At 37.8% G+C, this 27,098-nt stretch overlaps 1 protein-coding gene across 8 annotated transcripts in view; it reads right to left on the bottom strand.

Annotated features, from left to right (window-relative positions):
- ZNF521 (zinc finger protein 521) overlaps window positions 1-27,098 on the bottom strand; it is a 936,466-nt gene that overhangs the window by 246,725 nt on the left and 662,643 nt on the right. For all 8 annotated transcript variants that reach the window (XM_071208506.1, XM_071208505.1, XM_071208503.1 and 5 more), the window contains one exon: window positions 10,628-10,807. Coding sequence is in view for 3 of the 8 variants with exons in the window: in XM_071208503.1 (XP_071064604.1) it covers window positions 10,628-10,807 (180 nt within the window). In the remaining 5 variants the exon portion in view is untranslated. The remainder of the gene's footprint in view (window positions 1-10,627; window positions 10,808-27,098) is intronic.

The following is a 27,098-nucleotide window of genomic DNA, read 5'->3' on the forward strand; positions in this document are numbered from 1 at the left end:
CACATCTGTAGCCCAATAACTAAACATTACACTGCTTATAAGGCAGACTGCATGCCTGTATAGGGTCTAGGAAATAGGTGGTCTCTTTTAATTCATCTTTCTCACTAAAGAGACCCCCACTGTTCCCACATTTCATACCCAGCCCTTCGTTTTATAAGTTTTACACTTCTCCATAGGGACAAACTGACAGCTTTAATTACCAGCAATGACTATCAAGGACACTGTGGAAACTCTGAAAGATATTCTCCCATCGTTTGTGTTCTTGACATTTTATTTACAATTTTTGGCAAATAAAACCTAAAACTACAGAATTAGATGATTATGTATTAATTATCAATTATACAACTAAGGCAAAATGATTTATCTGAAATGTCTGTGGTTCCACAGATATCCAAGGTAACATTTCTGAATATGCACATAATGCTAATTTTCTTCACAAATTCCATTCATTTCAAACATCTCAAATTAATCAAGGAGCAGAGGTAATTTGCAAATACAGTTATAGCTAATACAGGATATTCTCCACCAAGTTTTACTTGTAAAAAAGAAACTGAAGTGAATGTATCCATTTACTTCCTATTTCCAGAAGAGTTCATCCTTCAGGAATTTTCCATTTATAATCAATAATTTTCTTATGATTTATTAAATCACAAGATTAAAGAAGGCTAAAAGTAAAAACCCCTAATAAAAACATATACCAAAAATACAGAGAAATTTTTCATAAATTACCTCCTTCAACATTCAAACTATTTACTTGTAATAATTTAATAAATGCAACAGTTTATCATTCATAGTGGGAAAGCACAACTCATTCATATAGCCCTTTATTCCGGTTATAACCCAAAAATCATTTGAAGAGTTTTAAGAAAATAACAGACAAAAACTACTATTTTACATTGATGTTTTGGTAGAGAATTTCACACACAAATATATCAAGAAGAGAATGGTAGACCAGATCCTAATATAAAAAATTTTTCTGTAGCATAGTCAATGTAGCAAAAAAGCTTTATATATATCAGGCAATAGTTTAACTGGTCCTACCTCCAAAATAAAAAAAAAGAGCTCAACCAGCCAACTGCTCTGAGGCTAGAACCAACTATGGATAACCACTTTTTCTTTGGTAAATACAAATACTGGTCATAACCCAGACAGACTTAAGAAAATGGCACTCTCAGCCCCTCAAAAACTGAGAGGAGAAGAGATTTGATTAGTTGTTTTGCACATCATAAAGTAAGCAGAAGCCAAGACAAGAGGTCTCTAAAATATGGGGTATACATGCTAGGGCAGAGATGACATGCCACATGTTTAGCAACCATTAGATACCAGCCATGAAAAGCCATCCAGGTACAAACGAGACCTGCTCCAGGGTTTATACAAGAAGACATAGGAAGAGTGGGAGAAAAAATAGCTTTTCCATTCCCTTCCCCCTATTTCATTATAGTGCACAGTCTATGCATGCCCAGTGGACTTACAAATCATCTTATTTAATTTTAACTCACCTAAACCCCACAAAATCCTCCCTTTTCAACAATTGACCTTTTAAGTTTTCTGTAAAGTAGCTGCAGAATATTGACAATCAAGTACAAGTAATCAACAAAAGAAGGGCAGATCTACCACTTGCACTCCTAATCAAACCTGGTTGTCAGCTACTCTATGGGGAGGTAGAAGGGGTGGGACCATTTAACAGATCTGACCAAATGATGGCAAAACAAAACTGAAATTATCAGAAAAGCTATCTGAAATATGGGTTTTTATCCACCATTAACAACAATGAACCTCATTGAGAAGTGTAATGACATATTTTTGGTGGTTTTGTGAGATATCTTCTTCAGCTTTCTCAGGCATTAAAACCAATTATTAAAATAAATGAACCTAGACCAAGACTAAGAAATAACATACAAATTCTTTTTAAAGCCAGTTTATTTCATCTTTACCCCACTTTTTCATTCTTATTTTTGTGAGTTATATAATGCATGTATCCATGTAATGTGTTAATAAGCATATATTATGGAGGTTAATACTAACTTTTTATTGTCAAAAAAATCTGAAACCACTAGTCTAAAAAAGTAAGAAACATGTGGAAAAAGGGATGGAAACCACAAAACCGAATCTTTGGGGGTAAGAGGATGTGGAAAATGAAGTAAACTGAAAACTAAGAAAAGATTTTGGATAGGAAACAAGGAATTGATCAAAATAGAAAGAGAAAAATAAAATTTATACTACCATAACCCTATTTAATATAGACGTATATAAGCAGTTACTTATATATGATAAATTGTGATTAACACAGAAAGTAATATAAAATGCAAAGAAAATATTATTCTTTAAGCCTTATTAATGTAAACTAAAAAGTTAGCAATATCATATTTATTTCACGTAATTTATTTCAATTAATGATCTGAAAAGGAAAATCACAAAAATAAGTTCTAAAAACAGTTTCAATATATTTCTTTGAAAATGATACTTCATGGGAAGTGGATTTGGCTCAACGGATAGAGCGTCGACCTACCACACGGAAGGTTCAGGGTTCAAACCCAGGGCCCCCTGACCCATGTGATGAGCTGATCCCCGCAGAGTGCTGATGTGTGCAAGGAGTACCATGCCACACAGGGGTGTCCCCACGTAGGGGTGTCCCCACGTAGGGGAGTCTCCCCTCCCCCGTGCAAGGAGTGCACCCTGTAGAGAGAGCCGCCCAGCGTGAAAAAAACACAGCCTGCCCAGTAGTGGTGCCACACACACGGAGAGCTGACGCAGCAAGATGATGGAACAAAGAGAGACACAGATTCCCGATACAGCTGACAAGAGTACAAGTGGACACAAAGGAACACACAGCTAATGGACACACAGAGAGCAGACAACTGCGGGGGTGGGGGGGAAGGGGGAGAAAAATAAATTAATCAAAAAAAAAAGAAAATGATATTTCATTCTGTAAATCACTCATTTCCCTTTTCCCATCTTCAATGAAACTCTTAAAGAGTACTTGGGTGAATCTGACCAGTCTTCAGTTTGCCGCAAATAAAATACTGCTTTCCCCCCACCTTTGGCAAAAAAAAATAAACAAAAACAATTCCAGATATCTAAAAGTTTCCTGTTCACAAAATTAGTGTGGAGTTTATGGGAAGTGTCATAACTGCTAAAACCAAATTAAGTGAACATACTACTTTATACTCTGCACAGCATCCACCCATCAGTTCAGCTCAATTCTCTCAAAAATGTGAACCCATAGAGTAAATATATTTGTAAAGTAACTACAAATATGGCTAGTGCTTTATAAATCTGGGTTATAAGCCCATCTCCCCAAATCCTAGCAGCCTGGTTGCCACACATACTTCTACAGACCCATCTTCCCAATAGTATGGTAGGCTAGAGGTTAAGAGGTACCACAGTGCTATTCAGATTCTCCTGCATTTACACCCAGGCAATTCACGTTAGTGATGCGAAAGAATGCTGAACAGAAAAATCAAGCTTGCAAATTAGCAGGAGAGAAAAATGACTCAGAACAACAGCATACTGTCTTACCAAATGCACTTTACACATTTATCCTATTAAGTGTAGGTTAGTTTTGATGATTTACAGTGCTAGTTCTCACTCAGTTTTGTAAGCATAATAAAGTCTCCATAATCTCAGCCTTCCCCATAGCACCCTGCCATTAAATCTTTGTTGAGAAGTGTGATGAGACCCCTCTGGCTTCCTGCCCTCCCCACCCCCTGAGTGAATTGGCAAGAAATGATAGGCTTTGTGGATTAGTAAAATGAGAGGTTCTCTGTGCTTTTCCTTCTTTAAATATATATTTTGATAATCTGTCTTCTGCATCAGAGAGTCCCAACAGCATTAGAGTGTTGATTTCCCTCCTTTCCCAGCCTTTGGGAAAAAGAGAGCAAGGCTGGGGCAAGACAGGTGGTTTCCATCTACTGTAGGATATAATTTTTTCTTTCACCTTTACCCCTATTCCTACAAGCAGGGATGAGATATAATTTACACATGTCATATTAAGACTCAAGGAAAATTACACCATGAGATGAAGAAGGAGAGAACTCATCTGGATGCACGGCACTGGTCCCTTCCTATCATTAGGGATGGTTCTTTCCTAGATCCAGGATGCCTGTTCAGAAGAGCGTCCACATTCCAGGGCATCCCTTCAGGGAAAGACTCCAGGTCTAGTGTGTGTGACACCTAGAACCTGGATCCCTTCTGGATACAGTCTATGACTTCAGTCCAGGTGATTTATGTCTACTCATGATATGACCAGAGGCATAGTCAATCCTCGAGCTGCCTCCTGAATCTGGGTCTAGAACTGATCATCATGCTCCATATTAGATCTCCTAAGACGCGGTCTTGGCTAGACCCAATCAGGAAGACTGTACCAGGATTAATTACAGAGTAAATCAGTTTTCACCTAGGCAGACTCTCCAAGGAATATGCCTCATGCTTTGGGATGAAAGTGACCAAAGGGACAGCACTGAAATTATCAAGAAAGTACAGAGTTAAAGAATGAGAAGAATCATGAGGCAAAGCCTCTAAGGGTCTCCTACAAGGGTCAGACCAAGAGAATATTCAATTTTTCTGTTATTTTGCAAATCAACAAGTCCTAAGATTTCTTGCTCTCCTAATTCCACTCTACACTTAACTCTTCAGTACACTCCTCAGAATTCCCTCTTTCTTCAAACAAAATGTTCATCAAAAAAGCTTCAGGCTGTGGTCTGGCTGGTAGGTACAGACATATAAATGAAGACTTCAAAATTAATAGAAAAGAAGCCACAAGAAGAAAAGAAGACAATTGAGAAAGTAGGAAGAAACTGTAACAGGCAGAAGAAAGGAAGGAGGCAACTATGGATAACAAAGAAATTAAGAATCTTAGAGAAAGGACAGGAATCAGAGGAAAATTAGCTAGGACACAAAACGGGTCTAGACGAGTTTAAAAGAAAAAAGTAATGAAAAAGAACAGTGAAAGATTAAGAGTAATACCAAAAGAAGAAAAGGTAAGTAAAGAAAGATAACACTCTCATTTGTTAAAAGCAGTACTTTGTCAGTCAGGGAAAAAAAGCACTAAGAAAAGAGTTAAACTGTAGGAAGCAAAAAAAACATAAGAGCCAGACCTCCAAGTTACACTAAAAAGCTTTAACCAAGGAGCAAGGTAAAAGCATCATATTACTTTTTAAATTAAAATGCTTCTAAGTATCTTTCCCAGATCAGACTGAAGGCCATCCTTAAGCAAACAGAGGCTCAGTTTTATAACCTGCAAAAAAATGATTGATTTCTGATTTTGTTTCTCCCATTTTTTCCTCTCTTCTTTATCCTCCACTTTTACTTTGTCTCGCCAATTTACCACCCTCCCTAAGAAATCATCCTGAACAACTTTAAAGTTGACCAAGTAATATCAGATTTCCCCTTCCTGAAATGTGCTTCAGTAAGTCACAAATAAGCCTCTGATGGACTGATTTTCCTACCTTTGATTAAAATGTTGTGGTAGGTAAGCCCAGACAAGTTTCCCTTTGCTTAGAAAGATCAAAATAGGGAAGCAGACAGACCATCCGCCTACCACATGGAGGGTCTAGGGTTCGATACCCAGGGCCTCCTAACACGTGTGGTGAGCTGGCCCACGCGCAGTGCTGCCATGCGCAAGGAGTGCTGTGCCACACAGGGGCGCCCCCATGTAGGGGTGCTCCAAGCACAATGAGTGTGCCCCACAAGGAGAATTGCCCCACGTGGAAAAAGTACAGCCCATCCAGGAGTGGCACCGCACACACAGAGAGCTGATGCAGAGAGATGACACACCAAAAAAGAGACGGTTTCCCAGTGCCACCTGACAATACAAGCAGATGCAGAACACACAGTGAATGGACACACAGAGAAGACAACAGGGGGGGAAGGGGAGAGAAATAAATAAAAATAAATCTTTAAAAGAAAAAAAAAGGTCAAAATAAATAACTTAATTAGCTTCCTTTTTTGTTTAAAAAAAAAAAACAGTATCTAACTCATAAATTTTTTCTTTTCCCTGCTATGTGTTGAAAATTTAGCATTTTCTGTACTGATGTTATTAAAGTTGTATGACACATGAATAATGACTTATACCTCTCTTTTATGCCACAGAGCTGAGCACAAGAATAAATGCATGCCAGGCACTTAATAAAAAGCAAAAGCTCACAAAATGGAATTTGAAGTTTGTTTGTTAAATTATTTGAATTTTAAAATGTTCCCTTAACATGAGAGAGAACCCATTCTTACCCAAGGTAAGATATCCTGCTGGCATAGTATATATATACTGGTTACTGCCTCAAATTCCCATGTCTTTATCCTAAGGATAAGAGTTGATTCTCACGAGTTAGGCTTCATGTAAAGCACCAGCTATTCCTCTGAAAACAGAATCTTACAATCATATGCATTCAATGAGATTCTCCAACATTCATACGATATGACTAAATAATACTTAAAATGAATTCAATTAAATGTATGTGAACCAGAAAATGCAAATAAATCCACAATGAATAGCAACACACACACAACAGAATGCTAAAGTAAAAAGAAAGCACCAAATGTTAGTGGGATGTACCATAACTGTAACACCCACACATTGCTAGTGAGAGTGTAAAATGGTATAATTGCATTGGAAAAAAATTTTGTCAGTTTCTCTAAGTAGTAAACATAGGCTCATATACTTCCACCAGTATCCCCACGACCCAAGAGAAATACAAACACATATCAGCAAAAAGACCTTGTTCATAATAGCCAAAAACTGACAATAACCCAAACATCCAGTAACAGGAGGAAGGAAAAACAAATCATACTATAGTCATACAATAAAATACTACTCAGGTATAAAAAGGAACCAGTTACTTACACACATAACAACATGGATGATGCTCACAGATTATGCTGAGCAAAGGAATCCAGACACAAAAAAAGAGTACATACAATTTATAAGACATTCTAGAACAAGCAAAACTAACCTATGACTAAACAACTTAAAAACAGATTACATCTGGTGGAATATTATTGATCAAGGAGGGGTATGAGGGAACTTCTGGGATGCAGGGATATGGATCACATGGCTGTATGCATTTTATCAAATTCATCAAACTGTACACTTAAGATTTATGAATGTCATTGTATGTAAATGTTACATTAAAAATAATTATTAAATATTAACTCTAGTCAGCAGGTTTGATTCTCGTGGTGGTATGAGTTAGCAATTTTGAAACTACTTAATGTATATTCTAGGCTCAAACAAATGAGTTAACATATTGATAATGATGGAAGTCGGCTTTCACAACTGTTTAAGAAGGTGGTGAAAATGGAAAGGAAAGCATCTAGCAAATACCTCAGTCATTAAACTGAATTAGAGGTATCAGTATGAACACACAGTTATTACTAGAGAAAAAGAGGTCTATGTGTATAATTTATATATGTTTATTTTACTCTTTTTATTTTATTAGAGAAGTTGTGGGTTTACAGAACAATCATGCATAAAATACAGGATTCCCATAAACTACCCTATTATTAAGACTTTGCATTTGTGTGGAACATTTGTTACAATTGATGACAGCACATTTTTACAATTGTACTATTAATTAAAGTTTGTTGTTTAACTTAAGGTTCATTGTGTATGTAGTGTCTAAAGAAATTTTTTTTAGTTTCTATTCTGTTACCATATATATAATTTAACATTTCCCCTTTTAATCATATTTAGATAAATATTTCAGTGCTGTTAATTTCTTTCACAGTGTTGTGCTACCGTCTCCATCCAAATTGTTCCAAATACGAACAATTTATACATTTTAAAGCTGTAATTTCCCATTCCCTGTCATCACCCCATCCTCTGGTAACCTATAGTCTAAATTCTGACTCTATGAGCTTGCTTATTCTAATTGTTTCAAATCAGTGAGATCATACAATACATGTCCTTTTGTGTCTGGCTTATTTCATTGAACATGATGCTTTCAAGGTTCATTCATGTTGTCAAATGTATCAGGATGTCATTCCTCTTTATGGCTCAGTAATATTCTACTGGGTGTATGTACCACATTTTATTTATCCATTCTTCAATTGATAGACACTCGAGGGGATTCCATCTTTGGCTAATTGTGAATACTACTACTATGAACATTGGTATGCAGATATCTGAGCTAAGCAGCTACATCATTTTAGTTTGCCACAAGCAATAAATGAGTCTTCCTTTTTCTCCACATCCTCTCTGATACTTATGTATTTTATGAATTATATTATGCATGTAGTATGTATATTTTATTAAACATACACACACACACACACACACACATACATTCCCTAGTTCTGTCTACTGAGAAGGTCTGGAAGCATCCATACACCTGCAGCAATGAGCACATATAGCACCCAGGTCTTGGGTTCTAAATTCCTTGTCCTTTGATAGGTGCCAGGATTGAAAAAACCCTGACTGAATGACTAAGACAGGAAAATGACGACCCTGGAGAATCTTGTTACAACAGAAACTGAATAAGTCCTCAAATCATAATGAAGACATATTAAATAGACACAGGATTCAGTTTGAAGGGACTCCCATCAGCTAAATGTCGCCAATTTGTGTACCAAAATAATGCTAGCAATGAATTATGACCCATTAAATAAGAATCCATAAATCCATGGGAATATGAATGAATGAGTGGGTGGATAAATAAAGGCAAATCGCAGTAGACGGCCAACTAATTAATAAAGAAATTAGAGTTAGTAAATTATCAATGGACAAAAAAACAGTGGATAAAAGCTTTGTGATGAGAAGATTATATAGAGAGTGTCAAAATATTTTCCCACAAATTACTCCCTACTTACAAGGAAGAAAATGGTAATTTTATACTGGAGAAAGTTGGCCAACACCACCTTAAACAAGTATTCAACATGAACATCATCAACAATGAGACAAATGTACTAAAAAGGATATAATATCGCTTCTGTGATAGTCCTACCAAAAGTATATACCCTGCATTTAATCATGAGGAAACATCAGACAAACCTACACTGAGGGGCATTCAATAAAGTCACTGGCCAATACTCTTCAAAATGCCATAGTCAAGAAAGACAAAGCAAGGCTAATTGTTCCAGAATAAAGGACTCTAAAATGACATGAGAATTAAAAGTTACGCATGATCCTGGATCCTGGATGAAAGGGGAAAATGGCTATAAAGGATATTACTAGGACACCTAAAATTTAAATATGTACTATGGATTATAATAGCATTTTATCAATGTTAAATGTCAAATTTCCTGATTTTGATAATTGTACTTTTCAAAGTTGTGTAAGAGAATGTATTTGATCTTAGGAAATATACATGATTTATTTAGGGGGACTCCATGTTTCCAAACTTCTCTCAAATGATTAAGGAGGGAAAGTTAGAGGAGAGAGAAAGAATGATAAAGTGTTTATTCTACATGGGCCAAAATGTACACAATTTGTGAATCTGGTAAATGGGATATAGGAGTTCCTTGTATTATTCTTCCAATTTTTTTATAAATTTGGAATTAGATCAAAATAAAATTTACCAAAAAAAACAAAAAACCTCTACCTAAAAAACAATGCATCACAATGTTATAATCATTATAAACATCAACTGTCAAACTAAGGTTCCAAAAGATGATAATGCGTTTTCTGAAAGAAGAGTCTATGGCCCAAAAAAACTTCCTCACTGTATCCCTCCTTGAAGATCCACAATGCACTTTAATAAATAAGTCTATTTAACTGATTTAATCCAGTATTTCCACAATGATCTGACCAGGTTTAAAATGGAACACCCATTAAAATTTTACAAAATACCAATTATTCTGTGGAAAATTGTCTACAGTTTGCCTAGCAAATCCATTTTCTGTACATGGTTATTGAAGAAAGATCTGTGTCTGGAGACAAAGATAAAGAAATGTAGCGTGCACACACACAAACACACACATGCACACCCAAGAGCAATCTTAGCTTCAAACAGTAAGGGACAAAATGATTCATATCTTAAAAAAATTTTTGATATATTTCTGAAATTCCCACCCAGCCCATAGAGTGCATGCATATAGTACATTCTTGCGAGATATATTTTTTTTAAAGAGGGTGGAAATTTAGTAAACTGAGTTTCAATTTTGGACCAGCCATTGAATTGAACATGGTTCACATATCGTTTTTAATCGGATTCATCCACGAACTATAGAGAAAAGAATATCTCCCTGCCTTAGTGAGCACATGCCATGGGCCAGGCCCAAAAAAGACATAGTTCCAGCAGAGTGACAAGGGAGACAGGAAGTGAGCAGACATAGTTCCAGCAGAGTGACAAGGGAGACAGGAAGTGAGCACAGGCAGTGAGACCTGATCCTCATGAACGCATGTCCCACATTATGGGAGCACGAAGCCATCCGATGTCAGGTCCTGCACCTCTGTGACATCACTGTAAATATATCCACTGGCTATTAAAATCTACATGCCATTCAAAATCTAAGAATTGTGACCCTGAGTTTGCTGTAAACCATCATCTGATTATTCTTTCCTAGGCACCCTTGACTTACCAAGGTACCAAGTATGAGGATAAAACAAACAGAAGAGAAAAGCCCTTGAAGGAACAAACTGAAAAAAAACAGAAACAGAAGAGGATGAAGACAAGACGTGATAAGTATTGTTTACCTGTCAGTTGACATTGATTAATCTTGTGTTCTGTGATATCACTCAGCGATTCAAACACCTGCAGGCAGCTGTCACAGCTGTGCACAGCTTCGTCTTCCAACTCCTCTCCGTCTTCTGGCCTCTTCTTACAATCTATTGCCTCTCCATCTTCAGTCTTGTCTTCAAGTTTACAGTTGGGGTCTGAAAGAAAATCAAGACTGTAAGTATGGGGTTGAAAAAGACAGGTTCATTTAAAGTAACATTTAATCTTCTTGCTACCAAAAACAGAAACATCATTTTCCCTGAAGATGCAAAAGGAGAGCTTCATTGCTGGTTTCATTACAAAAGAATCAAAAGGGCTTTCCCTAAAACTTCTTAGTTTGTGATGACTGAAGGAGCTCCTTGGTTCCTCCTAGCCTACCATGTAGATAGATCTTTTCCCACTTCATCCCCTCCCCAACTAACTTGCCACCCTAAGGTTAACTGTCATTTTTCCATAGCCTTTCAGAGGTTCTTCCTTTAAAAAGAGAGATAAATCAGTTTTAAAATTAAACAGTCTGCAATGTAAAGAAAAGAAGGGGAAAAAAAGTGCTTAAGAATGAATTCCTTTCTGCTAAACACACTCTTTCGCGGGAAATTACCAAAATTAGCCAAAAGGCTAGAATAAGCTATTCTAATTACCATAGGCATGAAATTGACCTTTATTCACAAACTGGTCAAAACACACAGTTACTCTATTATTTGTAAGACAGCAAGATAGCAAAATAAGCTCTACCACGCAGCAAAACATTCTTACAAACTCAAGTGTAAATATATTAGTATGTCTCCTGTTTCCAAAATGATCAAAAGAGAAACAAAACATATGAAGAGTAATTATAAATTAAAATCAACCACAACTTGAGTGGGCATTATCAATGTTGGAAAAACTAAATATTGTGAAAACTAAAAATAGTTTCACTTTAACTCTAAAACTGATGCACAAACAGCGAAGGGGAATCAGAGAGTCAAGCATACATTATGCTTTTACTCAGAGCTCAACAAGTACTGCTGATTATCTATGCTCTTCTTTCAGTCATTTCAGAGAAATACCCCCCAAATATTCTGGTGCCATTGCTCCCCTTTGCAGGAGAGCAATGAAAGAGAGAGAAAAAATTAACACATACTTGGGGAAAATTAGGATAATGTAATCGGTGACTTGATATATGCCTTAATTTCTAATGGCAAAAAGTCCTCCAAAGGCAGAAATAAATTACGTCTCAAAATACAGGAAAAGCAAACTAGAGATTTCTGGTTTTTATAAAGCCTTGAATAGTCAATGAAATAGTTACAAAAAAGTAATATCAAGATACCTAAAAAATATGTAATGCTATATCTGTAGCCAATTTTTTAAAATAAGGGCGGATTAAATACTTGAAATGCTACAGTCAAGAAAACACAGAATCAAGATAATTCGAGTATTTCTTCGAAGAGTCAGTTCAATGCCACCACACTTTCATTCTGGTATCTGAAAGAACTCCCTGCTACCTTGTCTGTAACATGATTCCACAAACCAATTTCTGCAAGTCGCATAAACTCCCTGCTTTCTGGCAGTTGTTCCAAAGCCTTTCTTCACATTCGCAATAAACTTAACTATATCACAACCCTTCAAATGATTCACATATCCCAAAACCAACTTATATTTCAACATAGATAATAATCTCTTGGGTTCATGAATAAATCAGAATTCCCATCTCCAAGAGCACATTGTTTTGTCTGGGTTTTGTTGTTGTTGTTGTTGTTGTTTTTAAGAACGTACTGTTTAAGTAAATTGGTAATTTGGGTTGATTTGCCATCTGGAAAATTATTATCTCAACACTCTCCACATTGCCCATTTTAATATACTGGGGTTTTGACTACTCCTTCCTGGGGGAGTAATCACAGGATCTTTTTCATTTGTCTTCTACTTTGCCCAACAAAGAACCATATCCAGGTGAGTGCTGAGTAAATATTAGTTAGTGATGATGAGAAGTAGGAGGAAAAATTTAAAAAGAGTGCATAAATCCTTCTCTATTTTTTCTGTGAACAGGAACAGACAAGGTACCTACAAATTAAAAGGCACCTAATGCCTGTATTTTCCAAAATCGACACTACATGACCCACCACAGTTAAGTTGGCTGCTTTCAAATGTTTCATCTAGAGCTACAGACACAACAAATGAGTAACGGTCCAAAGATCTCCAGCAAACTAAAACCAAGGGGTAAAATACTTCCCACCTAGAGAGCAATTCAAGAAAATAAATAACTGGCCCAATTATGGCACACTGACCCTGACACCATTAAACCCCTGTTGGAAGGCAGCATGCACACACTGAATACTAGGAGTTGTTTAGCATGACTTCCCAGTTTCTCATACAACTGACAGCACTCAGGGAAATGTGGGTGCTAGGTCTGAATTTTAATACGATTATTTAAATGCTACACATCAAGTGTACAGATCTGTTTGTTTTTAAATAAGGAGACACGCTGAATATTTTAAGTAGCATGCAGGGGAAAATGGAGAAAATTCACCTTCCTTATTATTCAAGACTATGGATACTTTACAAGAATCCAGTATCAAAAATACCACACAAATAAGACCGCACGGTGCTTAAGCTCTTAAAGACTAAAGAATTGCTGCAGTCCATGCTGCTGACACTGTGACTAGTTATTAAAATGAGGGTCAATTTAAGACTAATAAAAATGATTTTGCTTCCACTTCTGCATGTACAGATAGAATCCTTCAGGGACTGAAGCCAGTCAAGCTTATTCACTTCTGCTGCAACTTTAGGATGCATGCTCCAGCCAACTGGCGAATTTGTTTTTAGGTCAACACTTAAGAGGGACCCTCTGGGAGATGGGTTCGATTATAGCCTATGATGCCTTGGTGTAATGAGCTCTGGAATCTCAGTCTCTCTCCTTGCAAGTTGATTTTTCCAAACTCCACTTTCATGAAAAATTCTTTCTTGCCCATTCAAAAGATCTGTTTGTGTTGAGGGTTTCCATTCCTAACGTCATTTGATAAAGGAAGAGTATAGACAGCCTACGTTGTCAACCATTTCTTTCCCACAGGTAGATACACTTCAGTAGTTGCACATGGCCTTAGTTATACAGCTTTTATAAAGTCCTTTGAGATCCAGTCATAAAAATAATTGTATGTCCCTGCTAGCCATTCAAACCTCTGACTTTGACCTGAGGGGTTATAAATATGAAATCCATGCCTCTTAAGTACTACCCCCTTCCACCACCACTGCATCAAGGGCAAATGTTCTTCCAACCCCACTGCTGTGCTATAAACCCACCAAGATGGCAGGAGTTTTAAATATCCTCATATCCCCATGGGAAGAGGGTCACATGCACCCATAGACCCCTGCCACAGCTACAGGCACAGCTATCTCTGCTGCCCTAAAAGATGGTGATCCAAAGGCAAGGCTCTCACCTGCACAACCAACTTTCTATCTCATCCCATCAAAAGGGTGGTATAGAGCACTGAATATTGTGTGAACTAGGAAAGAGGCTTAATTTTGGAACAAAAACACGATTACAATTATAAAAATAAATGGCAGCTTTCTGTTTCCAACTTTGTTAACATCATTTCTTAAATGGAAATGTAAAGAAGTATGATTTTTCCCTTATTAGGTGTTCTGGCAGGTGATACTTTCCTTCTTCTCATCTTCCTCTTCATAAGGAATGTTATTGCTATAACATAGTTTAATAAAATTAAACTTTCGGGAAAACGAAAAATCGCACTGGCTTAAAAGTCTTGGAGGCAATAAACCCATGGACTTCAATTAATTTCAAGTATGGATCGGTTTAAGGCCAACCAGCAGAAATTCTATTCTATCCGTGTAAAAATGAGGTTTCACCACATTTACTTTTTATAACCTATATAAAAGTCAAGTAAAAGTAATGAATATCTAAAAGCCACCTCAGTGGACTGGCAAAGACTATCTGTATTCTTGAAACACATCTTACATATTTCTCTCCCTGCAACAAGGATCCCATGCCTGATCAAAGCTAAAATGTCAAACTACTGAGAAAACAGCCCAATTTCCAATCCATTTCACTGCCTAGAAATAGACCTCCTTCCAAGCCACTTTTGCATGGAAAAGCACTGGCAAAAGAAAGAAAAGCTAAGAGATCATGTGGTTATAATTATTACCAGGCAAGGAATATTTCTGCAGCTCAGTGGTAAAGTAAAACTCTGTCGCTCTCTGCTCCCAATAGTGTCCATCGCAAAACAACTGCCTCATTAAATCTCCGCAGTAAGATTAATATGCCATAGCTGCACTACATTTATAAGTTGGTACTCTATAAAAAGCACACTTAATGGTAAGAGACAGAGCCTAGATACAAAGTATTACTATAAAAACTCCTGGCAGCATTTACACAGAGCAGACCCTCTTGTCCTTCTTGCAGGAGACATAAATGAGGCTCTTCCTGGTTAATTCCAAGCATGAAGCCCTACCTTAACAACCAAAGTCAGTTTTTATGAGAGTGGCAGGCTTGCAAGAGTCAGAGGATGATGTAAATATGAATACGAGAAGATTACTTAACAACTCCGACTGGCAAGAGATGAATGAGCCCAAAATACTCCACTTAAACACACACACAAACTTAAAACTGGACCATTTCCTAACAGTTTGTTCTCAGGTCATAGCCAGTTTTGCACTAAATTAAACAACCATGGCATGAATTACACAATCTTAAATTAGCCAACACTGTGCCAGTGAATTCAAGAAACTACTAACTAAATAATACATCTGACTTGGGAAAAAAAAAAAAGTCTTGGCTTCATTTGATGACCATGAGCTCTAGGACCTTAATTACCTAAAACTATGAAAAATGAATCTTCAAAAAAAGAGTAGTCCCAACACTACATTTCTAGTGGAGTAGAAAAAGAAAATATTTCTGTCATTTGGGACAGCTGCCAGATTTCTTTCTTCTGAAAATCAGAAAGCTTTACAGCCCAGTGTCTCATATTTAGTAACCCTGTGCTAAAGAAGTGGACAATTTATACAAATACATTCCACACCAAAATCATACAAATGGTGCATCTCAGGCTGACAAATCTCTTGTGCAAATTAATAATTGTTTAAAGTTCCCTGTGCTAAAGAAGTGGACAATTTATACAAATACATTCCACACCAAAATCATACAAATGATGCATCTCAGGCTGACAAATCTCTTGTGCAAATTAATAATTGTTTAAAGTTCTTTTTAAAAGTTCACATATGTACATGCAACTGGTCTGCTAAGGTTCACTGACATATTTAGAAGTCCCTTTCCTAAAAGGTACTATCTGTTTTTAGCAAACCATGTCTAAAATCACTCCTCATAACTGTATTCAAATCATAGTCCCACAATTTTATCTTTATACTTTTTAAGAAGAGAGAAAAAGTACTCTTCAGGCTACAAGGAGTTAAGGAGCAGAAAGCTCAACTAATTTTCAATAACCAAAGGGCAGGATCATTATTTTGAGCTTTCTGGGCTCTAGATATGCATTCTAAATGAAATCCCTTAAGATGAAAACAGATTCAGGGAAAACAAATCGTACACTGTTATAAAATGGCAAGCAGGCACCAATGAAGAGATGCAGCATTGCCAGACTGTGCTTCCTTCTGTCCCACACCCGCCTGCTGGTCTACTGCCTCATTTTTTTCTACTGTCAAGAAAAGGTAAACAAACAAAACAAAACAAAAACAAAGCAATCGGTGGGTGAGCATCCAGGCACTGCAGCCTCCCTCAGCAGGCTGGTAATAGCCACCAGCATGATGGGAGGGAGCCTGGGGCCAGCTGCAGGCAGGGACCTGACTTTCCAACACCAGGGCCAAAGAGCTCATGTGGTCAAGGGCTCCTTTTCATTTCTCTGTGGCGCTTATTTTCTAACTGCTCTATTTCCTGAAAGTTATTGTTTTACAGAAAAAAAGACAGTCAACAAAATCATCTCAGATAGAATTATCACTATATTAAATGAATCACACATTGAAATTTAGAATTTCTGTGGTTTTTGCTGGATTGTTCTACAGTTTTATCCTGGTCCTTAAAAACCAAAAGAGAAATACCACAGATGCACTGTTATCAAGGAGAACAGGCCAAACATGCATGTATTACTACTCTATAAAAAATGAAATTCCTTGTGGGAGGAAGATGCATGGGAGGTAATTTGTCTCAGGAGAGGGTAAAATACACACATACATACACACAGGTACACACACACAAGTGTACACACATGCACACACAGATGCATAATTTGTGACCAAACAAAAAGTTTTCCCTCTTCAAGTCAGAATCCTACCCAAATGTCCTTCTTCCACTTAGTCCCTCTCTCTCTTTAACATGAAATTGAGTAAAGGAAACAAGAGAAGAAAGTAACTTGAGCATTTCTGCTTTCATATAAAGCATACTTATAAAGATACTCCTACTTTAAGTCATTTAACTTCAAAAGGAATTACTATGGCTACCTTGTGATAACTTTAGTAAATACACATTTGCTGAGCCATCTACTCAGGAAGAGGCATTTGTCGAGGCCCAGGAAAGCCCATGAAATGCACAGTCTAAGGACACCTGGTTCCTGTCCTCAAGGAGCTTGCATTCTGCTGCAGAGCTTCCCAAATGGTGGGTCAGAGACACTGACCCTTTCAGCCGGCAAAGGGGCCAGCTACAGTTGAGGTGACTGGACTTTGCAGGACTACTGACCCTGCCATCGGGCAGTTTTGTCCATTTACCCAATTGTGCCATTCAAAACTTACCACTTTCATGCAATGACACGAAAAGGGCTGACAAGCACCAGGATGGGAAGAGAGAGCGTTAAACACATGAATGGCTACAGGATGGGGGATACTTAGAGCAGCACACACAGATGAAGGGTATCTCCATCAGGCTAGGCAGCCTGGCCCAAAGACCTGCTCTGGCTAAGTTTTTGGAGCCTGGGTAGCCTGAGGACAAACAGAGAAGGGCACTGACACATAAAGCAACATGATAACTTCAAGGAAGGGCAAGTACATCTGTGCTATTGAATTCAAATGAGGGAGAGAGGGAAGAAAGGAAAGTGGCAGAGACAAGGCTCAGAGTGGAAAGGCAGATAAATCTTGAAGGATCTATTGTGAGATCTTTAAATGTTCAAATGTTAACCTCAACCCTGTGAGAAGTCATTGAAGGGTTTTACATAGGACAGAAACTGATCTGCTTTATATTTTGAAAAGATGATTCCTTAGCAAATGAGGATGGACTGGACAAGAGACCAGCCTGGAATCAGGGAGGCCAGCCTGGAAGCTGCTACTAATCCAGGAAAGAAGTGATGCAAGTGCAAACTAAGTAATAGCAGAAAGGAATTAACAGGTCTGGGAGCCACAGAGGAAAGAGAATCTGGAGGACTTATGACTGATTGTGGGCATAATAAAGTAGGGAGCTGTCTCAGTGAATGCCAAGCATCTGGCTTGGTGGAACCATTCCTGGAGATGCACTTGCTGTCTTGCTTTAAAATAGGGATGTTAGTCAAGGATAAGGACTTGATTTTCTCATTATTTTCATGCCCCCATTTTATCTTTTATCCACATCCCCGGTCACCTAAATCATGGCAGCTAAATGCCAAAGCTGGAGAGACTGGAGAGAAACATCATACCAGCTACCATTTTCACCCAGTGCAAGATTTAAGAGATTTTTGGTGGGACTCTTTTTACTTTAGTCTTATTTCCAACACACACAAAGCCAAAGAAAAATAAACCTAAAATTCAACTAAAAACAAAAACAGATATCTATTCTAGTATCTCTCTTTTATTCCATCTTAGGTTTTTGTTTTTTTTTAAAGAAATCCATTAACCATCAGTTTAGGTAAGCCTTTGGTTAACATGATTCTGCATGTAGTTCATAATCAAGATGAAGTAGTGACACTTGACCATCACCTTCAGTAATATCAAACTAAAACAAATATATTAAAATGTTTATTTCAAAGGATGTAGCTGTTTGTGGAAGAAAACAGGGTAAGAAACCACAGAGAATGATGACAAGTCAATAGGGGTAATATTAGATGAAAGAAGACTAAAATGGATACAGACTCAAAATCACCTTGCCAAATAACCAAGAAAAATTGCCCTGTTGAAGATTTTTCTAGTTTAAGGATTTAGGGAAGTGAATTTGGCTCAAAAGACAGAGCATCCGCCTTCCACATAGGAGGTCCAGGGTTCAAACCCAGGGCCTCCTGGCCCATGTGGTGAGCTGGCCACGCGCAGTGCTGATGTGCGCAAGGAGTGCCGTGCTATGCAGGGGTGTTCCCCACACAGGAGAGCCCCACGTGCAAGGACTGCATCCCTCCAGGAGAGCCGCCACGCAGCACAAAAGTGCAGCCTGCCCAGGAGTGGCACTGCACACACAGAGAGCTGACGCAGCAAGATGACGCAACAAAAAAGAGACAGTATCCCCATGCTGCTGACAAGAATGCAGGCGGACACAAAAAAACATGCAGCAAATGGACACGGAGAGGCAGACAAGGGTGGGGAGGGGACGGGGAAAGGAGAGAAATAAATAAAAAATAAATCTTTAAAAAAAAAAAGGATTTATAGTGAACTGTCCAATGTCTTGGTGGGTGTGGGTGTGTACGTGCATAAACCCTTCTTCCCTTGCCAGCTTGGAGACATCATTCATCCAACTGCCTGATGTCTTCATATCTAACACTGCAGTTAACTGCAAAGCAGCATCTGAATCTCATGTCCATAACCCCTTACAATTAAAAAAAAGCACTTCTATATTTCCATGATCAATCTAAAAATGAGACTTACAGACTCCTCCTTCCATTTTATATAAGGAAACTATCCCATAAAAATATTTTAACAGATGGATATACAGGCAAAGTGATTTAAAAACTGCCCAAAAATCCACTCTGGAGAAAAACAGATTATCTAATACATGATGACCAGGTACACTGAAAAATGCTTCTCAGACAGGACAACTATAATAATAAGTGAAGCATCTTTTGAACCTAGGGTTTAAACATTTAGATGTTTGGGTAAAGAAAAGTCTAGTAATTTCTCTTAAAAAGTACCAAATAAGCCTTAGTTGGAGTAGCATAGCTAGACCATTACACATCATGTCTGCAGAAGAAAATCTTTGCATTCAAGCTTTCATACTTTCTGATATTTGTACCAACTGTTCTTATTACTTCACCTATTTTAGGTAACACCAAGCCAGTGGCAACAATATTTATGAATTGGATATTTACAGTTAACCATCTCAACAATGACTGCTGAAACATTAGTTTGGGGGAAAGTATTTTGTTTTGAACAAGAAACATTCACTTGCTCCAGTTTAACAGTACTTACCTTTATATTTTGAATAAGTACACGCCAATCTTATTTACAAAAATCAGTGCAAAAAAAAAATTAGTGCAATATTATCACTCAAATCTCTATTACTGACTTCACCTTTTTGGGGGGAGGAGTTACTCTTCTTAACTACAGTGATATATTTGAAAGTTGGGGATGACTGGATTTGCCTAACTAACAGTTGTGAATTAAAGACAATATTTTTGGCATTCATTATCTCACTAAGTGGAACCTTATCACCCGAGAACATGAATAAGTGTTTTTTTTTTTCTTTTTTCGTTTACCCTTTCAGCAGTTCCAACTGCCTCTCAAGCAAACTAGGAATCAAACTGCCATTAAAAGTAATTGGAAAATTATTTGAAAACAACTGAAAAGATTTTTTTCTTCTCTTTCCTGCCTGGCACACAAGTGGAAGGCCACCTTAGTGAGAAATGGTCCCATTCAGGAAAGATAAAAAAGTGGTTTCTAAACAACTGCTTTGATTACACCATGGCTCAGTAAAAGAGAAAAAAGGAAAAGGGAAAAATCTGGTAATATTAAGGCACATACTTGTAAAATGAAAGATTAGAGCAAAAGTGAGGCTGTAATTTATGATTCATGAGCTACTACAAAATACGAGAATTTTTAAATATAATTGAAAATAGAAATGCATTGTTCTCCACTACTTGGGTTATTAAATTTAAAAATACATATAACCCTAAATGCCTAAGATTGTTTCAGTCTGAAAAACAAAACAGAAACACCACACAACCTAAAACAAACTATAAAAATAGATCATTATTGATTCAGTACCATTTCTGCAATACTTTCCTTAAAGAATCTGCAACAAAGGAAATATAGGAGCATCATTTTTTTAACTTTTTAACTGCACTCTGACTTTTGTAGAAAACAAAAACAGTTCAAGTTTTCATGAGTTAATAATTCATATTTTCCTTTAGTTTTAACTCAATCTCTCCCAAAACCAGACTTTTAAAACACTTTTTCCTACAGAATGACAATCTTGGCAAATGTGCATTCAATCTGCATGTATCTGCAGAGGTAATAAAGATACCAGTGCCATTAGCATAATCAATACACAATTTACAGAGCTACCCAGATAGAACTGAAAGGGAGCGAGTACGCCATTATCTTAGTAACTATAAATTAATAGTCGTTTCTGGAAATATGTTCCCACTTATATTTTCTCAATCCTGACTTGTCAAAATAGCAGGAGCATGTATTAAATATTTTTTATTTTTTAATATAGTTACATAAAGCATTTTTAAATGTTGATTTATTATCAGAATCTCCAAATAGGCATAAAGTAAAATCAACTAAATCAATCACACATATGGAGAAAATGGCAGATAAATAAACACAATCACCCGTACTTAATTATTTTTTGCTTTTCCACCTGAGGTTTAATAAGTCAAAAAATATATATATGCACACAATATTTTCAGTGAAGATATGTAGGGTATACGTTCTAAGATAATAAGCCAGAAGGGTTTACCCAGTTGATCCCACTACTGCTGCATTTTTTAAAAATCCAATCTTTTTGACAGTTTACATTAATAACCAATACTGGAAAGGAAAAAAAAAGTATGTGCCACCTCTGAAAGACCATGTATAGGACATTAGAATTGGGGTCATTTCCCCAGGAATGGTGATGGGTCATGCCCAGTCCACTCACAGATGGTATCATTGCCCCACAAATCCTTGGGACAATCCATCCCCAAGGGGTTTGTCTACCTCTTCACAGCAACAAAGAAAACGGGCATGAAAAACAGCATATTTCAAATAAAAGAAACCAAGACTTCCCTTCTGGGTAGTAAAATGTCTTATCTGGCCGGGGATAGGGGATAGGTAGGAGAAGGATTTTGTTTTTCCCCTAGTCACTCACACAGCATATTTAAAACAGCCAGGATGACGTTATCAAGAGGTTGTTCAACTCCAAGTTAAATACATGACTATAATTTTGCAGGCACAACCACAATTCACTTTTTCTCATAATTCAAGCTAGTGCATCCACCACAGCAAATCTCCTGACCTTGGAGCAGGCTTATGAGAAAAAGACACTACGGAAGAAGTCCCCGTATAAAGGGGTCGTTCTGCAGAGATTTCACCAGCAATGGGAAAACCCTCCTGATACCTGGCTCCAGCATCCCACCACACCTCTAAAATACCTCCTGGATCAGTTTTCTAAGCCATGCAATGCTTTTATCAGAAACCAAAGCCTTTAATTACACAATTAGGGAGCTGTCACGTGCTTTCACGTTAACACTGCTTTCAATTCTCTCAGGTGTAACTACTATCGCTTCTTCACTTTTCTTGTAGAAGCTTTCTCTGGCAAGTGGACTAAGGGAGGGAACTCAGATCTGACTGCCTAAAGCAAAAGGGAACACAAAGGAAGATACGGCCGCCAGAGGATTCTTTGTTTATAACTCTTGATTTGGCATAAGACTGGCCCTTCCTCTCTCTGAAATGTATGAGATTAAAGAGACTGCCACTTCGGAGACAGGAAGTCTACATTTCTTTACTGCTCGGCCATGCAAATTGGATAAGCCTGGTGTCTGTGCCTCAGTTTCCTCTTTGTGTAAGGTAGAGGGATAAAGGTAATTGCTACAGGATTCATTTAAAGTCAAATGAAATAGATAGGCAATATTTCTGGCAACATTAAATAGGTGCACAAATGCAAATTCAACTTTCCTCCATCTCCATTACCCACCTTATGCTGGAGGGAATGGTGACTGAGAGTTGAATATAAAAACTCACGGTATTCCTCTGAGGCTTTCCCCAGAGGGCGATATATTTTCTTCTCTACACAAAGAGGCCAGTCCGCCACAGAACTAACATCACTCCTCCGGACTCTGCAGACGAGGAAAACATAACAAGGATAGAAAGTGCACACTTCCCCACCTTCCTGGAGAACTTCATCCATAATATAATGCAATTACCAGTTAGTAAGGACTTGCTAAGACCCAGATAGCTATTAGGCATCTTACATGTGTTACCTAATACCGCAGTCCTGGTAAGGAGAGTCTTACCAGTTGACCAGTAAGAGAACCATGTGGAGAGAGGTTTGACAGCATGCAGCTAAAAGCAGCAGGATTCAAACTCAGGTCTACCAGGCGCCAGGTCCCTCCTCTTTCACCACTGCGATGTGTTGATTTTGCTGACAGGTCCAAAGGCCTGAGACGTGGACAGCTAAACCTAGAAGGACTGTGGCTTCTGCTTAGTCTGCGAGGAGTCAGAAGAGTCTCTTTTCCTTCTCTAGACTAGAATGTTCAGCTATGAAAAGTGCTTTCTAGAATGATGAATCAAGAGACGAGAGTCCTGTCACTTCTTCATGTATGACTTGGAACAGGGAACTTGAGCTCTCTGGGTCTTCGAGATGACAGGCTGCACGGCCGCCGTCAGGTGTCCTTGTCTGCTCTCAGGTTCCATGATCCGTGCCCTCTGAGCTCATCGCACTCCCCAGCTCCACGCTTGTTCCTGACAAGACTCCCACCCCAGCTACAGTGGACCTGTCAGGAAACCAAACTACCACCCCAGTCCAATTCTCTTTGCAAAGTGCCCTCTCAGAACATCAATTTTAAATTACCTTAAAGAGGAACTTCTTTGGTCACTCACTATCACTTAAGGATATTCCACTCATTAAAAGGCCTCATACAATCCTCTTGACTCTCTCCGCTCCGGTTTTCATTACTATTCCTTTCACTTCATTTAGCATTATGGTTGAAGGAAAAAGTATAAATGGATATTTGAAAGTCATCTGATTGGGCATATTAAGGCTTTAGACTTTGTCTGTCTAGAAAGACAACTTCATAACAGTTATGATTTAGTTAAAATAAAAAGAGGTGATAGAATCTACAAAGAATACCAGCAGACAATGAGCCCTGAGGTCAGCGGGCGGGCACGGACAGGGCTGGATTGCTAGAGCCTGAAGGTGGGGGGGGGGGGCATCTGGGGGTGAGCACTGGGTGATTTCATGTACTACAGAAGAGAGGAGGCTGGTAACTGGATGAGCAAGGGAGATAAAGGGAAATAAAAAATAAAGCACCAAACAGTTAGGGCTTACTGTAGAAAAGAACAGAGAAGAAATGAAGAGTAAAGGCATTTCAGGCAATCTGCCCCAAATAAGATTTCAAATAAAATTAAAGCAGTAGCTACACAAAACAGACACAGATGGGTGGTTAACTGCTATATTCTCCTCCTTCCACCTTTACACTCTGTATCCACCTGTGCTGCTAGACAACTTGGAATCCTCTCTGAAGCCTAGAAGAAATGATTCTAGACAAACTTGCTGATGAGTGAGGTGATACAGAAAATCATCCCCTCTTTCCACTAATTCCTTTGTAAACCAAAGCCCAGATTTCCCTTTTTAATTTAAGGATTATTAATAAACCTACTATGATTAGGCTTTCATAATGATACATGAAGTATTTGTCTCTAGTTCCTCTCCCAAGAACAATTACACTACCTCTGCAAAATACCAAAGAACCTCAAAGACTACAAGACTTACCAAAAAATGGCAGAGGCTCTAAAAATCAATTAGCATCACTATATGGTTGCATTATTTCTACACTGGAATTTTTGCAGGAATTCTTCTTTTAGAACTCTTCCCACATTGGCAAAGTCAAGTGGCACCTGGAACTAACCAATGCCTTGGCCAGCATGAAGGCACTTGCCATGGAGGAACTGACCCCTGCAAAAACTTCTGCAAGGAGCCCACTGGAGATGGGCTCTGAAAGAGCAGCATTCAACTACATGGGTACTTAAAGGGGGATCCCTACTCTTTAGCCATAACCAAAAGGAATTTTCTAGAAAGAGCTATATTCCATAGATGGTGAGTGACTTCCTAAATCAGTGAGAAAACCTTTGAGAATAAGAGTAAGATACATTTACCAGGCACTTCATATCTGCCAGACACTATACAAAAGCTTACACGGATTCACTTTTTATTTTTATTTATTTTGTGTTTGTGTGAGATACCAGCACTGGGTATTAAACCCTGCACCTCATATATGGAAAGCCAGCGCTCAACCACTGAGCCACATGGGCTCCCCTGAGTTGGTTACTTCGTTTGTTGGCTTGTTGTTTGTTTTTTGTGTTCAGGAGGCACCAGGAACCGAACCCAGGACCTCCCATGTGGGAAGAAGGCACTCAACTACTTGAGCCACATCCACTCCCTGAATTCAACTCTGAATTTTTCCCAAAACCTATGAATTAGGTATATGATTAACCCTCACGTACAGATAAAGAAACTGAAGCACAAAGTGATTAAATAACTTGCCCAAGATCTGAATACAGACTCTGGTTTAAAACCCATGCTCTTAGCCACCACACTCCACTGTTCCTGCTTACTAATAGTGTTTGCAAGCACCTTCATGTTTCTGGAAATACACTAAGTTGTTGTACAGGAGGAAGACGGGGGGATACAAGGCCCTGCACCAGTGAAATGGGGAGACGTAACTAAAAGAATGATTAGAAAATATCTTTCTATGTCAGACACAAAGTTCATAAGCTATAAGTAAAGAACTAACAAAATTGAAAATAAAAATTTTAACCTTCTCTACAGCAAAAGGGAAAAAATTACCAGCTACAAAAATCAAGAGACAGACTAGGGGAAATATTTGTAACATATTGGCCAAACAAAGGACTAATTCTCTTAATATGAACTGTTCTTTCAAACCAAGATAAACAAAGGAAATAAAAAGGCAATTCACAGAAAAAATAAATGCAAATAGTTTATAAACATATGAAAAGATGTTCAGTCTGCCTCATAATTATGGAAACGCTAATTAAAATGTCAGTGAAATGCCAGTTTGTTTTTCACCAGTCACATTTGCTAAGATAAAATGTTTAAACACAGGTACACTAACTCTACCACTGTCAAAAGTAAGTATAACTTCTTGAAGAACACACTGGCAGTATCTATTAAAATTTTCAATGTATGTTCCCTTTAACCAGCAATTTCATTTTCAGGAATTTATCCCATAGATATAATCATACACATTAGCAAGATTATATGTACATAGGTGATCACCAAAACAATATTTATAAGTAGTAAAACAAACAGGTAAATACAGGGAAACAACCTGCCAGCGGGGAAGGTCTAAATGACAAAAGACACAACTGAGAGTAAAGAGTTGTTAGACTACAGATGAGAGGTTCTAAATGAGGATATGGAGGATTACTAGGAAATTTATTTAGGGAGGAGACAACATAGAGAGCTCCCATTTTAAAAAGAAAAAACAGATATCCACATATATGCACTACCTTCTAAGAAGAACAATCCAGTTCGCTGCTGGAATATATTACCACTAACTATTCACACCCTCTCTAAATAACTGCAGAAAAGATATTTAAAGAACAGTTGGAAGGGGTAATACAGTTTCAACTTGTCCAGGGTATGGACATATCTTGCTCTTATCTGGATTGGAGGTTACGTGGATGGTGGTGAGAGCTGGATATGTGTAGCTTCAAACATCCTCCCACAGACTATTTTCTTGTCTTTGTGTATAATACCATCAAGATTAGAGACAAGAGAAAATGTCTAGGAAATGTGAGTTGAAAAGTAAAAAAACAAAGTTGGTGGATAGATTACTGTTTTTCATAATCTTCACACTTTTTCTACATAAAGAATTAGTTGCAGAAGATGTTAATGATTGTTGATGCACTTTCATATAATAAACTCTGTGGTATGGAATGGCTAGGAATTTGCAAAGACCATAAAGCAGATATATATTACATGACTGGTCTATATTTTCCTAAATATCTAGAGAAGACAGCTGTCAAGATGTCTATGATACCACGATGAGTCTGTTTAACCAGGATTTAGAAAACATCATAAGGATCTTTAAAAATCCACGTATTAGAAGAGCAAATACATTGAAGCGAAGAAAAACTTAACAGATAAGAGTTGTAGATGGTTAGAATAGAAAAAATAGCTCCACGAATAAAAGACGGCCAGAACTTCTGTTAGCCATGGAAAATACTATAAAATGGAAACCACAAGTGGAAAATAAACTATTGTTGCAAAACTAAGTACAGTCTTGAGTTGAACAACATTGAGGGACACAAAGAGTCACCTAAACTTGACTACACAGACTGTCACACTTCCATGAGACCCGTGAGCAGCTGGTTGGACTTCTTCCTCACTAGAATACTAGCCAG

The sequence above is a fragment of the Dasypus novemcinctus genome, chromosome 16 (assembly GCF_030445035.2).
Source record: "Dasypus novemcinctus isolate mDasNov1 chromosome 16, mDasNov1.1.hap2, whole genome shotgun sequence".
NCBI classification, from domain to species: Eukaryota; Metazoa; Chordata; class Mammalia; order Cingulata; family Dasypodidae; genus Dasypus; species Dasypus novemcinctus.